The sequence below is a fragment of the Mucor mucedo genome, assembly GCF_025094135.1.
Source record: "Mucor mucedo strain NRRL 3635 chromosome Unknown EV154scaffold_320, whole genome shotgun sequence".
Taxonomy (NCBI): Eukaryota; Fungi; Mucoromycota; class Mucoromycetes; order Mucorales; family Mucoraceae; genus Mucor; species Mucor mucedo.
Window position 1 is genome coordinate 7140 of NW_026252604.1, and position 14057 is coordinate 21196.

The 14057-nt window shown below is 35.5% G+C and overlaps 6 protein-coding genes across 6 annotated transcripts; 2 read left to right on the top strand and 4 right to left on the bottom strand.

The window, feature by feature from the left end:
* Positions 1–231: 231 nt before the first annotated feature.
* Positions 232–2399, bottom strand: EV154DRAFT_187525 (uncharacterized protein). The gene is made up of 3 exons (XM_051594275.1): positions 2371–2399; positions 2212–2316; positions 232–2163 (listed from the first exon to the last, which is right to left on the bottom strand). Coding segments are annotated over exons 2-3 (1710 nt in total). The 5' UTR covers positions 2213–2316; positions 2371–2399; the 3' UTR covers positions 232–454.
* EV154DRAFT_187533 (uncharacterized protein) lies at positions 2211–3846 on the bottom strand. Its single transcript, XM_051594276.1, has 7 exons — positions 3696–3846; positions 3452–3624; positions 3367–3400; positions 3151–3311; positions 2846–3079; positions 2537–2796; positions 2211–2481 (listed from the first exon to the last, which is right to left on the bottom strand). The coding sequence occupies exons 2-7, from the start codon at positions 3525–3527 to the stop codon at positions 2335–2337; spliced, it is 912 nt and encodes a 303-aa protein (XP_051449995.1). The 5' UTR covers positions 3528–3624; positions 3696–3846; the 3' UTR covers positions 2211–2334.
* A 726-nt stretch (positions 3847–4572) lies between these two features.
* EV154DRAFT_534232 (uncharacterized protein) lies at positions 4573–6507 on the top strand. The gene is made up of 2 exons (XM_051604017.1): positions 4573–6275; positions 6364–6507. The coding sequence occupies exons 1-2, from the start codon at positions 4913–4915 to the stop codon at positions 6393–6395; spliced, it is 1395 nt and encodes a 464-aa protein (XP_051449996.1). The 5' UTR covers positions 4573–4912; the 3' UTR covers positions 6396–6507.
* Positions 6508–6764: 257 nt separating this feature from the next.
* EV154DRAFT_433144 (uncharacterized protein) lies at positions 6765–8236 on the bottom strand (the record flags this gene model as incomplete). The annotated part of the gene is made up of 2 exons (XM_051596720.1): positions 6765–7178; positions 7238–8236. The coding sequence occupies 2 exons, from the start codon at positions 8234–8236 to the stop codon at positions 6765–6767; spliced, it is 1413 nt and encodes a 470-aa protein (XP_051449997.1).
* A 485-nt stretch (positions 8237–8721) lies between these two features.
* On the bottom strand, positions 8722–8987 carry EV154DRAFT_388572 (uncharacterized protein; the record flags this gene model as incomplete). The annotated part of the gene is made up of 2 exons (XM_051595075.1): positions 8722–8862; positions 8943–8987. Coding segments are annotated over 2 exons (186 nt in total), but the record flags the coding sequence as incomplete, so codon positions are not given.
* A 2074-nt stretch (positions 8988–11061) lies between these two features.
* Positions 11062–13286, top strand: EV154DRAFT_534238 (major facilitator superfamily domain-containing protein). Its single transcript, XM_051604018.1, has 3 exons — positions 11062–11374; positions 11447–11724; positions 11781–13286. Exons 1-3 carry the CDS (start codon positions 11105–11107, stop codon positions 12820–12822), a joined length of 1590 nt encoding a protein of 529 aa, XP_051449999.1. The 5' UTR covers positions 11062–11104; the 3' UTR covers positions 12823–13286.
* The last annotated feature ends 771 nt before the right edge of the window (positions 13287–14057 follow it).

Genomic DNA, 14057 nt, shown 5'->3' on the forward strand with positions numbered 1-14057 from the left:
TTGACTCAATTCACTACCGCCCTTGTTAACAACCTTTGAAATGCATAGCGATTTATCGAGTAAAGATTTACAAGAGACACTACTATCGATTGCTAAACCTTAATAGAACAATCTGCTTGGGCCCATGCCAGATCAGCCAGTACTAAATATGTCTGTTGATCCTGATGCAATATTTCTCTAGAAGACGCTCATGCAATTGAACACGATACATTTTTAGTTTAAAAGGTGTGTCGCAAACAAAAGACTGTTTTGTATCTAGCAAAGTTTTCCTTTAAATGAAACATATATGTAATTCTTCAACAAAGTCCTGCTAGACCATAGCTTTATTATTCTATAGACTACTACATGCCTGCTATGCTTGCGTTTAATCCCAAATCTATTAAAAATTCTTGTGAATATATATACAGTCTCTTCGTACCAGAGCACTCTTTGTTAATCTTGTTTTATTATACAATTATCGGTCTTCCGTAGATTTTAAGAACTTCGACAAAGGACTCATATTATCTGTACTATCTAGTTGTTCATTAAAGTAAAGATAATTCGAGTTCCTTAACTTTCGACGTTTCTTTGCCGTGCCGGATTGACTGTTATTGATAGTTCGATCTGGTGATTTTCTTATTATAGTTGCACCAAGTACAGGGGACCTATTTATGTCTTTATCGTTTTCTTCGACATCTACCTCAATAAATACTTCGGGCTTTATTTTCCTGGAAGGTTTCTTTAATTTTGCTTTAGTTGGATTAGAACTTCTTGTGACCCTAGCAATTTGTGAATCTGTGCTCAGTAATTTTTTCTCTGGTAGCGTTTCCTCTGGTAGCGTTTCCTCTGGTAGAGTTTCTTCTGGAAGAGTTTCCTTTGGTAAATTTTCTTCTGCTAGAGTTTCCTCTAGTAAAGTTTCCTCCAGTAAAGATTCTTTTGGTAAAATTTTCTCTGGTAAAGATTCCTCTGGTAAAGTTTCCTCTGGTAAAGTTTCCTCTGGTAAAGATTCCTCTGGTAAAGATTCTTCTGGTAAAGATTCCTCTGGTAAAGATTCCTTTGGTGAAGATTCCTCCGGTAGAGTTTCCCCTGGCAAGGTGTTCTCGGGTAAGGTTTTCTCTGGTGATGTTTCCTCTGACAAGGTTTCCACTGGTGAAGTTTCCATTGGCAAATCCTTTTCTGGTGAAATTTCCTCTGGCAAGGTTTCCTCAGGTGAAGTGTCCATTGGCAAAATTTCTGGTAAAGTCTCTCCTGGCAAAGTTTCCTTTGGCAAAGTTTCCTTTGGTAAAGTTTTCTCTGGCGACGGTGACCTCATTTCATCCATATCAAGATCCAAAGTATCTTTAAAAGCAGAGGGCGTAGGTCTGCGACGGGAATTTATCTTTGGTATAAACTTTGGTTTTTTCGCTCTAGTGGGTATAATTTCATCGGCACCTTGGTAATCTTTATCCATCTCAGCCATTTTTGCCTCTAATTCTTTCAATTTGGCATTTACTTTATTATCACATTCGGTTTTCAGCCTTCTATCATATATTTCTTGCATTTCAGTTAATTTTAAATTGAGACTGGTTTCCATATCTGTCAATCTAACATCAAGCTTGTTTTTGTAATCTTCTTTGGCCAACTTGGTATTGCTTTCCAGCTTTTCAGCATATATTTTCTCCATTTCCTCCATTTTTTCATTCAGTTTATTTTGGTAATCCTCAATCGTTTTCTTATACTTCGCCAGCTTTTGATTGGCTGATGCTACAACTTCCTTTAATTTCGCATTTTCATCCGTCAAACTTTCCAATTTATACTTTTCCAGTTCATCCACCGGCGGCGACTCTTTAAGCCTCATGAGTTTCATCTTTTCTACTTCTAATCGATGAGTAGCTTGAGCTAGCTTTAATTCAGACTCGTTGTATTGCTTTTGCAGATGATCATATTGCATATGCATCATCTTATTTTCTTGGCGCAAACTATCGAAATGAGTCATATTAAAATTTGCATCATTACTGGTATCTTCTATTTTTTTGACTAGTTGAGATATCTCTGCATGGTTCTTTTGTTGGTCTAGTTCGTGCTTTTCTATTAAAAGTCTGATGTAAGACTCGTGCTCTTCTTTCATAATCTGTAGATTTTTCAGAGCTTGTTCGTTTTTTCTAGTAATATTATTCTTAAGATCCAGTTCATCCGATAGTTCCACTAAGACACATTAGTCTTCCACATAAACACATACGGCCCAAAACTTACTTATTGTAGTTTGCAGATCTTGTATTTCAACATCACGTAAAATATCAGTTTGCTCTAACCTTCGCTGTAATAGACCCAATTCCTCTGTTCTATTATCATCAAATACTATAAGCTAATAAATGGTCAGGGTCTGTAATTACCATAAATTCGGTAACTTACTTTCTTGCGCTCAATTGCGATGCGTTCGTTATAATCAGAATGGGCATTTCGTGCTTTTGCCAATGATTGGGTTAGCTCCTCAATATTCTGGACTGATCTAGCCATTTGCATCTGATATATGTCAGTTGGGTGACAGGTTAAGTATCACATGTTGATGGCAACTTACTTTATAAAGTTTTTCGTTAATTTGGCTCTGAGTCGGATTGGGCAACATACGTACTGGGACATCTTTCAAACTGGTGACAAAGTCTAGTAAAAATCTTGTTTCTCTTGCTTGCATTTCGGTCGAAATAATGTCGTTGAGGTATGCAAAGATGACCAATTTGTTATGACCGGATATATATTTTGTCATCTCCTTGGTAAGAAAAGTGTTAGAGAGATCTATTTTCGCCGACTTGTCAGATGTGATGGTAGCCACGGCATTGCCTAATACAGGATAAGAAACATTTCGTTTTTAAACACTCCACATACTTACGAAGTTTCGAGAATGAATCGTATAATTTGTCATGCGTTTTCGTTAGTTGAGAAAATCGAGGATGTAATAAATCGATAAACACAAGCCGTCCAACTGTGTTTTCTTTCAAATTTCGTAATTTTATAGTGAGAATTGTTGGTATTGAGGAGTTCTTTTGAACTATTTTCACAACTTCCGCTAAATCGTCTACTTTTTTCATAAGGCCATCCATCCCCTTATTTAGCATATATTCATCTAATAATGTAATTAGGTTTCTCCATGCTATCTCTCTCTTTTTTTTTTAAAAAAAAAAAATGTTGACATACTTGTACGATTCATTTGTTTTCGAAAATCGTAACATCCATCGTCTTTCATACCGATAAAAGCATATTCGATTTCGTAGGTATGACCAAATGTGTTTAATTTGTGACCAAGCGTTTCTAAAATTCCATTCAGATTTTGCTGGCGTTGTCTGTACATATCGTTGCTATAACAAAAATGATCAATGTATTGTTTATGAAGGTGCAAGATATATCACTTACTTGACACTGATGGATAATAAAGCCACATCGAAACCTTCACAAGATATTAATTTTTAAGTACTTTTGTGTTGTGAAAATTCTGTACCTTCTAATGCATAGTCGACTAATTTCTTTCTTTCGTCTGTTGAGTCATTACCGTCTATTGCCCTTATTGATGTCATAACGTCGTTAACGCCCCATTTTAATCTATTTCGATAATTTGTCAGTTGTTGTGCAATTCCACAGTAATGTTACTTTAATTTTACGTTTGTTCCTCATCTGCTAAAGTAATTAGACCAAATGTTTATGAATAAAAAAGTTTTTCTTTCTTTTCCGTATGCGCAACTTGCCTTCTAAACTTAATTGGTATTCGTTGTCACGTTGTTCATACTTAAGTTCTTGGGTGTTGAAGTTGAACGAAGAAAATTCTAGTGTTTCTGATCGTGTTGAAGGTACAATGCAAGCAATCGTGGATATCGACGTGATCTCCATTTTTTATTGAAAATAAAAGAGGGCGGGTCAGCACCCCCTCTACGGTTTAAATGTCGGAAATAGAATTGCATTGTTACTTTCGAAATGTGACGGATTTTTGTCGAGCATACTTATATAATTAAGTAGTTAGTTAATTATTATTACTGATTGCAATCCAAGAAGAGTATGAGTGTTGTACCCTTGTTGTATTTGTTATTGAAAAACAGTACTTGTCATTCTCTCTATTATGATACACATGTTAAAACACCCCAGCGGTATAATGTCAGACTTCGTCTATATATTCATCTTATTGTACGCGTATAAGTTTGAGATCCTGTTAATATGAATGGTAAGCCAATTATAATGGAAGTGTTATTTAGGATACGACATTCAAAATGTAGCACTTATAGGTATGTGGCACTTTATTGTGTCTAGTCTGTCGGACCTTTAGTACCAAATATTATTGCAGCCTGTCTAATACTTTTAAAACCATGCCGTTTCGGTCCCAATGATTGTTCTAGATATAGATCTTCCAGCACATATCTAACAAGGTGAGCAGTAGTTCGTTGTAATTAAAAAAAAAAAGGTGGTAATTTCAGCTCTATGCCAAAGACTGCTGTTATGTACTCACATTTTTCAAAACAATGTCGTCAGTGCCACCTATGATTGTTTATACTTTTTTGTTGGCTGAAAAAATAAAACCTATTTTGTTTCAGCTTCTTTAGCTTTTTTTATTCTTATACTTCAACTTCAAATGGCAGCGGCTACAATACCTCGAGAAATTTTACTTGAAATATTGTCGAATGTAGACGGAAGGACCCTTACTCAATGTACTTATGTCTGCAAGAGTTGGAATCGACTAGCGTCAGAGAGTTTATTTAAAGAATTGTGTTTAGACACTTGTCACGTCTATAAAGTTAAACAGATTTTAGAAGGAGCCCCTAATAATCCAATCTACTTTAAACACTGCGCAAATGTAAAAAAATTAACTTTGAAAAACACGAATCGGGCCAATTTTTATGCAAGGCTCGAGAAATCCACTATCGATCCCATATACGCGTTTACTCAGGAGCAGCTGATAACACTTTTGGAGTATATGCCAAATCTTCAAACATTAAACTTGGAAACTTTCCACCGTGAAAAGTACTTGGAATTTATTCTTAAATCAAACTCAACACAGTGTTTAAATCATATTCAAGCTATAGTTTCTACCCAATCATGTAGCTACTCCAGCGCATACAGGTCTGAATTTTATTTTCCCGTTTGTTACAAGTACCGTGCAACTTTAATCGAGCTTGATCTTGAAGACCTGTATTCTGGATATCACTATGACAAGACTCTTACTCTTTTAAGCCATTTCATATCATTGAAGACTTTATGTTTGCGTAATCCTCTTGATGAATCTTTGACTATAGCTGACCTTTTGAAGGCTTCCCCAAATTTAGTCACACTTGATATCGACAGAAGAGTACATATTTTCAGACCTAGTGCAAGCACTGCTCCTTCATATTACCTCAATCAGAACAAATCTAAGAATACAGTCATAAAAAAACTAGTCTTGGCGATGCCTTCAGTACCAAAGGGAGAGATTATCTACATAAATGATTGCCTATCCACTCAATTGCAACATTTGATTGTGGACCTTGATACTGATTTAAATGAATGGATAGGAATAGTAGGCATAGAAAATGTCTTGAAACTTGTAAAACGAATGGGCACCATGAAACAGTCGGCCTTAACTTTTGGTAGTAGAACACAACCCATTCAGTCCAATATGACAAATTATTTCAAGGTTTTCAGCGCATTTAAACAAGACAATTTGACTTGCACGGCTGTATACGGTAAAAAGAGTGCCTTGCGTAATAAGTCTTTGTTTGAATATGGTTTACAAAAATGCGATTACTACCGCCAAACAGAGGATGGACAACGCGTGATTGAAATAGCCTTACCAGATACTAGTTATTCCACTATTGGGCCAAAAAATTTCAATGGTCTAACAATTGAATTAAACGAACCGGATTCAGAATTAGCACCTGCCTTTCTAAAATATGCAATGGTGAACTGTCCAGGACTTTGGAGATATGATTATATAAATTCAGCTAATTCGCATAGAATTCGAATTCAAGTCCGTAGAAACCCAGCCCAACCATACGTTATTGGAGACTTTACAAATGAAAAAGAAATGCTGACAGTTTTAGCTACTGGTAGTGTCATTCCATCCAAATTGATTATGGATCAAATTGCTTTTTGTTTACCGCATATCGAAATTTATTCCGTTAGCGAGGCATCTTATAGATGGTTAAATAATGTTAATCATCCAATCGATACTACTGCTTTCAAGAACTTGAAACGATTTTATCTGGATCTTGGTAGATTTTACGTTGGGGTTCATATCGAGTATACTGACGGAGATAAAACGCATTATCTTTTTGAAGACAGTTACCAGACTTTGAAAGAAACTAGTTCAAATGATCAAGAGAGAAGTTTTGATAATCAGATTATGGATAGAATATTTACTGCTAAGATCATTTGTAGCAAAGAGATTACACTTGTTTTCCGTCATACTAAAAATGTTGTAGTTGCAGAAATTCAAAATGGCCAACTTCGCGATTATATCAGCAAGAGCACAGACTATAATAACAAATGTTTTATGTTGGAGAAAAAAAACTATACGTATTCCCGATAAATAAACTTGATGACATAAAAAAAAAAAAAAAAAAAAAAAAAAATTAAAGAAATTAATCAAACTAGTATCTCTTAACATTGCATTTAGCACAATACATGCTCATTTAGGTTGCATTTGTTAAAATCTGTTATAATTTTAATTTTTTCCAGATATAATACACGTCAGAAAACACTCATAATAACTACAATTTTTTATAAAAAGGACGTAAATGGTAACAATCTGACAGTAATTTTTTCATTTTATCATGTAAAACATCACCTTCTTAAGAAGAAGACCGATTTTGTTGTTGTTGTCGAAGCCATACATCAAAAGAAGGAGCAGAAACTGATGTATTAGAAGGGGAAGTAAAGATTGAACGGCCTCTTCCCTGTTCATCATTAGTCTGAAACATTAGGTCGTGTGTGTTCCAACCTTGTTGATTTTTCATAGCATCATTTGTTGGCGGTGCGTCTATCACCGTTCTTTCTGTTATAGGAACACATGCCTTACTCGGATAAGTACTTAAAAATGCATTGTCGTTATTATTATTATTGTTCCATGAGCCGGATGAATTGGTAGATCCAGTTGTTGCCATTTGGCTATTTTGACAAGTGTTCACGACCTTTTGATGTATCGCATATAAATCACAAATCATTAAATACAGCTTATCGGACATAGCCCAGTATATTTTCATTTCCTAGTTTTATAGAATGTGAGCATGACAGCGAATGCTATTATGGCTGTTCGTTTACTCACCGACAAAAAGCGGAAATATTCTTTTAAAGCTGCCTCGGCTAGCTTATTTTCTTGAGCATTGTGTGTAAAGATATTATTTACAACAACAGTAGCTGTTGTATATACCGAGTAAGATATAAAAGGGGGCATCATTTCAATTTGACAGCATAAATCTTTAATCATGACTGTCACATCATTTGCTGCAGAAAGACATTTTTCTAGACTTTTATGCACCTTGGCATGTGTTTCTTGTGTAACCTGATTAAACCCGGGTAAATCTGCGACCACTAACGATGGCCGGTGTAATAGTACCACCAAAGAATTATGCAGGATGTGTCCCAATACATATTGTGTCGACCTCATGTTACTTGAATTTCTGTACCTTTCTAAATTGGCTGGCGTATTTTTTATCTGTAACGGTAGGTCTTTCACCCAGGCATCCAATGCGTTGTCTAATTCCTCAAATTCCAAATTGTTTTCATACATAGCGAAGGGTTTAGCGTCATCGTTTCCACTGTTAATAAAGTGTGACACTTTGCCGAGTAATACAGTTGCATGTAAAATATGTGAAGTCCAACCAACACGATTTAAGTATACGCGATGCTCTGCAAGATTTGTATCTAAAGGGTTCATCTGAATACCCGTAATCAAATTTGTCATTTCGTCCCTCACTATATGGTAATGAATTAACTTTTTTTTATCCAAAGATGCTTGATAGAAGTCGTTCCCGTTTGTGTTGTCTAATACATCAAGATCCACTGGTAGCATAATTTCACAATCTTTTGGGTCCAAGACAGATGGTTTGCCTGTAGCAGCACTTGTGAACTTATCGTGCATCAAAGTTTCCCAAAATACCTTTCTTCTAGTTTCATACCAGTACCATTTTTCCAGAGGAAGAAAAGGATTGGCTCCTTCTTCGAACACCTTCTCTTTGTGTAATCCAATCTCAATTGCCATCCTTATCGCAAGGCCTGTATACGTCCAGATCCTAGGCCCTCGTCCACACCCATACTCGTTCATGTCTAATATAATCAAACCTTGAACGTTTTCTATACTTGGATTATCAATGACTTGACTAATTAAAGCCCTAGCTTTCATTCCATATTTCTCTCCAGACATCCACAGTGGACTTTCAACAATATCCGCTCTTTTCGAGTATCTACTCATTATTGATATTTAATACCACTCATTTCCATCGCAGCAACTATTTTTACGTACCTCGCGGCAACAGCCATTATAGAATAAAGTAAAAACATATTGCATGTATTGTTTCGAACGGAGGATTTAAACCCTTCCACGTCAATTATCGGCGCGATCATAGCGCAGTGCTGGAAGTATGTATCAACTAAGTGTTGTATCACATCCGTGCTTGGTGCAATATCAGGAAGCGGTGCTTCTATATGAGGTTCGGGTCCTTGTGGAGCGGCTTGGTATTCTCGCAAAGGTTCTGTTGGTAAGCGATCGAGCTGTAAGTTACCGCTGCCCGCGTTTGTGGTCATTAGCTCTTCCATTTTCTTTAATCGCTGTTCCAATATTTCAATGTGACCCTGTCTCGGTCCTCTCTTCTTGTTTGAAGAAGAATAGCTGCATTCTTGGTCTTGCTTAAGACATTTTCCACACACAGGTTTAATTCCATCGCACTTGATCTATTATTAATCAGCATCAAAGAAAGTGATTATTAATCATTTTACTTTCGCAAATTTAAATTTTACAAAAGTGAATTTACTTTTTTTCGTCTACAAACGTTGCAAGCGAGCGAGAGTCTCTTTCTCTTTGCTTCATTTGCTTCGTTTGCTTCCATTTTCAAAATAAAAAGTAAAAAGTACCTTTTTTTTTTATTCCTGAAAGCTTGGGATATACATCGAACTCCGACATAACAGCTTGGTGTGGTGGCGATGCTTTAAAAAAAAAGGCTGTTAAAGATGTAACTTAATTCCTCCTTGTAGCAATCAAAATGGCTATGTCCAAAATATTTATCTTCACTATCTCACATTTTAAACAATGGGGTCTTTTACAGTGGTATGAATGCAGAGTTCCTTATAAATTTAAGCGAATCCTGGACAAACAAAATTAATAAGTTTACTAAATAAAAGTTTTTTTTATTGTAAGCTTTAACTAATATTATCCCTAAATGCATGTGTGATATGTGCTTGAATTGAAATTTGACTAGAGCAACTAAAAAAAGTTATGGCCTTTGCAACCAAAGCGTTTGTTGAATTTAACCCGTGGTAGGTGAAGAACAGCCAGTTGTTTGGAAGGCGAGTCATTCTATATCTTTGTGCTTCAAATGTCAGGTATAAAGTTAGGCAGACGATCACTTATTTAATAATATATACCAATTGTTTGACAAAGTCATTTTTATGTAAATCATTTGTATTTTGCAGCTCAAAAATAAGTAGATGTAGATAGAAATTAAATATAGAAAACAGATATAAGAGGAGACATCACGTAAATAGACATACAATTTAGACGTTGTGGTGATTGTACTCTAATTTTGCCGCTGACAGAAAATCTATTATTTGTGATACCTATGCCATTAAATATAGAAACTCTGTCAATTAATCTTCGCATGCTCTTTCTTTCCTTATAAAGACAGCATGAAAAAGAAGAAAAATTAAATTGCAATAAAAACGATAAATAGGAACTAAGTGATATGGAACATCTTATGTTGTATTATGAATCATTTTCCAAAAGTTTTTTCGATGAATACCATAAGACAGTCAACTATCAGGTTCCAACTGATTAAACCCCGGAGTTGCCTAAGTTTCTTCAATATCTAAAGACAACAATCTTGGTATGCAATACAGAAGGAGAAAGGAAAAAAATATGATCGATGATAAAAATGCAACGAATATCACTTTCCAACTAAAGGATCTATATGTTGTATTGCTGCATGAAAAACAAAAAAAGGACCAAGGACATTAGGAGAGCAGAGGGGGGAAACATGAGAAAGCAACATCTGATGAGAAAGGCTCATCTTCTTTTACTGATAAAAACAAGAGGGGTTTTTTTTCTTTAGCTGTGTCATCTTCACAGCCGATCGAATTTAAAGAGAGAGCTTCTGCTCCCCGGACATGGTTATGTGACATGCAAAAAACTAACTATTTCGAGAGAAGGATATGAGTCAAAGGAACTTTAGAAGAAATTAAAGCCCAAACTTGATACACAAATAACTTGACTAAGCGTTGTATTATTTACGAAGGCCTGCTTTGCAATAAATTTGTGCACATGGTGTAATCAATGGTTTCTTTCAAAAGGTACTATTCTTGCATCGAATCCTGTATATACTCCTCGACCATTCGAAGGTCCAGATAAGCCAATGCAAGATGTCTCGCATTATTATTTAGACAGGTGTAAGTACTTTCTAAACAAAAGGCTAAAAATCCCCACCATTGTGTTTGTTTTTTTATAGTTAACACCCACTTCTTCTTACAGCAATTATAGCGGATTACTTGGTCGTAATTTTTCCTTAATAAAATTTCCCAATTCAAAAGTTTCTTTTTTTCTTTTTTGGAAACGAACCATGCTACGTCAATAGGCCAAGTTTTTCTCCAAAAAATATATATTGGGTTTGGTTCCAAAGCTAGAATTCATTGGTTTTACCTCATAAACAGATGAAAATTGTTAATTTGTAAGAAATCATAAACAGTCATCACAATCGTAGTTATCATTTAAGTTTCCTGCAGGTCGTATGGTATAATCCGACCATCTTAATCTATTCTTCCTGGCCCAAGCACACCTGATTTGTGAAATGATTAGGGAGCGGGAAAACTATACCCCTGATCGGGAAGGCCATTCTGCGCTCTTTAAATCAAAGATATAAAGCTTACAATTAAATTAACGTTTTATCCCTCTTCTTGATATATTTTTAAAACCTAGAAACAACAAATGCCGTCTTTGGAAAAATCAATCAAAGGCAATAATTCAACTAATGATAGTATAACAGCCGGATCAACAAAAAGTGACATACAAGCGAAAGATGAAGACTCAATTACAGTCGACGAAGAGCAAGCCATATCTATCAATGAAAAAGAAGAGCCATATACGGTATTTTCAAAATCCAAGCTGATCCAGTTATTAATCATTACTTCTATGACTGGTATGCTATCACCTTTGACAGGGAGTATTTATTTTCCTTCTGTCAATCAAATCGAGGCAGTAAGCTTATCTAGGACATAAACAGTTTCAAGATTCATTAAAAAAAAAAAAAACTCCCTTTGCATAAAACAGGATCTCGGGATAACAACGGAACAAGTAAATTTAACAATTACAGTGTATATGGTTCTACAAGCTACATCACCTACTTTTTGGGGGACTTTGGCAGACAACTGGGGAAGAAGGCCTGTTCTTTTATTGACAATGGTAATTTATTGCGGTGCGTGCATAGGATTAGCATTATCACCAAATTATGCCGCCTTGATGGTGTTTCGTATGATACAAGCGTTTGGATCAAGTTCGGTCATTGCTATCAGTGCTGGTATACTCAGCGATATTGTCCAATCTAAAAAGTATGTGATATGATTTTTTTTCCTGTCAAACTTTATTAAAACTGACATAATGTTAGACGTGGATCATTTTATGGTTTTTACTCTCTTGGTCAATCACTTGGTCCAGTATTGGGACCTGTTATTGGCGGAATAATTTCTGAAAAACTGGGTTGGCGGTGGATCTTTTGGATTTTACTCATCCTTGGTTGCACAATTTTTATTTGCGTTGGACTTTTTGTGCCTGAAACCTTACGTTCATTAGTGGGCAATGGATCGGGCTACGCAAACCCTACACCAACGCAATGGCTAGCACGGCGTCGTGGTCTATTAGACGAAGATCAAATTGCAGCGAAAAAAACTGCAAGTAATCCTCGGCCCAAAATGAATTTCTTGGCTCCTTTTTCATATTTTGCCGAGCCAGATGTATTCCTGATTCTTTGGCTAAACGGCCTTGTATTTACTGTATTTTATTGTTTTATGACATCCACCACCAAGCAATATAGTATACATTATCCATATCTCTCCGAACTCGAAATAGGTATTTGCTTTTTGTCTATGGGTGTAGGCACCATTTCTGGCTCCTTTCTAAAGGGAAGATTGTTGGATTATGATTACCGTAGTGTAAGCAAGGAATTTAAGAGAGACTTTCCTGATAAACCCGATTCGGAATTCCCAATATTTGTAGCCCGCTTAAGATCTCTGTGGATCAATTTAATCTTGATGGAGGTGGCCACACTGATTTATGGTTGGATGTTTATTATTAATGCTCCTTTGCCCGTAGCTTTGGTTCTTCAATTTCTTTTTGCCATTAGCGCGTCGGGTATAATGACATCGTCACAAACACTATTAGTCGATTTGTTTCCGGGTAAAGGTGCCTCCATTACCGCGTCAAATAATTTGATGCGTTGTCTCCTTGGTGCTATGGCGACTGCCTACATTGGCCCGGGTATTGCAGGTGTAGGCATGGGATGGATGTTTACAATTTTGGGCCTTATTTTGGTAGCGAATAATGTATGCTTATTTATTTTGATAAAGAGAGGGCCTCAATGGAGAATGAATCGCACACAAAGGCAAAATGGCTCTCTAGCAAAATCAAGAAGTTTGTTCCGATGTATATGAATTAGTTGGAAATAATGTAAGAAAATTTCATCAATTCCTGTTATATGGATTGAATTGATATCTATAATTATTACAAACACTTTACATATCTTTAGTTTAATAAATCATCACCTCGATATCAGAGGTTGTACTGTATAATGCCAAAAATGTCAAACCCTGTATTTCTGCAATGTTGTGTAACCAATCCATTCCGATGGTCTCATTTGTTTGTTTGTGTTGTCTTGTTTTTTTTCTCCGTATTACATATCTAACTATACACCCTAAAATAAATCAGCAATCAAAATGTTTTTTTTGATCGATATTGGCGATATCGCTCAAAAAATCGAAAATATCGATATCTCCGATATTTTTGATTTTTTGATCGCTGATCGCAAAGCCAAATTTTCAAATCTCTATAAAAACAACCTATACATAAATAAATAGATGTAGCAATACCATGTTAATAGATAAACGTAATTTTTTAAAGAAAAAAAATGTTTATGGGGATGATAGCCAGGGTAAGAAAAAGACAACTTCAGATTACGTAAGTAAAATGAGAAAAGGGGACATGTGACTGTGGGTTTTAATGATTTTCCAACACTGCTGGTAATACTACTCTTATCGACTTTGAAAGCCTTACCAGTTTTTATTGAATATTTGTTGTTAGACCTGTCGACCCCATTCACCAACCCAATAGTAGACACAAGGTCCTTTGCATCAAAGACGACAATTTTTTTTTGCTCTGCCTCATCATGCGCGGGATGGCCTTTGAATAAGGGGAAACGTCATGATTCTTTATAACTTCACCAAAAACGAAGTTCGAGCCTGGAGTACTTTCTTAATATGTAAAGTCAAAAAAGAACAAGCGTTTACACACGTACCAGTTTTCAACAGGCCGAGACATCCAAATTACTTTAAGTGAGCACACATGAATTTAGATTTGCAAAAAAAAAAAAAAAAAAAAAAAAAAAAAAATAGGAGAGTGCCTTGAATCTATCATTTACAAGACTGATGAATCAGTTGCTGTAGAAAATAATCAACGGCGTTGCCAAAAAAAAAGGAATTGAGTCTGAATTTTTTTTTTTCTTATTTAAACAAACTTTGTTTTTTATACCTTTTTATTCTTATTCTTTTTCCTCTTTTCTTTTTCTTCCAGGTTAATGTATGTATATGCGAATAGTTAATGGTATTTGATTCATCATAACCATTTTTAAATTAATTTAGATTTAGTTATGTGACTAATAATAAACGTGTTA

Excerpts from the sequence above, each read along its gene's own strand:
- EV154DRAFT_187533 (XM_051594276.1), bottom strand. The coding sequence starts at position 3,527 with ATGACATCAATAAGGGCAATAGACGGTAATGACTCAACAGACGAAAGA. Across the intron at positions 3,080-3,150 it reads AAAACAAATGAATCGTACAA|ATGAATATATGCTAAATAAG; the intron begins GTATGTCAACAT and ends TTACATTATTAG. Across the intron at positions 2,797-2,845 it reads CGATTCATTCTCGAAACTTC|GCAATGCCGTGGCTACCATC; the intron begins GTAAGTATGTGG and ends ATCCTGTATTAG.
- EV154DRAFT_534232 (XM_051604017.1), top strand. The coding sequence starts at position 4,913 with ATGCCAAATCTTCAAACATTAAACTTGGAAACTTTCCACCGTGAAAAG. Across the intron at positions 6,276-6,363 it reads TTACCAGACTTTGAAAGAAA|ACTTGTTTTCCGTCATACTA; the intron begins CTAGTTCAAATG and ends CAAAGAGATTAC.
- EV154DRAFT_534238 (XM_051604018.1), top strand. The coding sequence starts at position 11,105 with ATGCCGTCTTTGGAAAAATCAATCAAAGGCAATAATTCAACTAATGAT. Across the intron at positions 11,375-11,446 it reads CTGTCAATCAAATCGAGGCA|GATCTCGGGATAACAACGGA; the intron begins GTAAGCTTATCT and ends TGCATAAAACAG. Across the intron at positions 11,725-11,780 it reads GATATTGTCCAATCTAAAAA|ACGTGGATCATTTTATGGTT; the intron begins GTATGTGATATG and ends ACATAATGTTAG.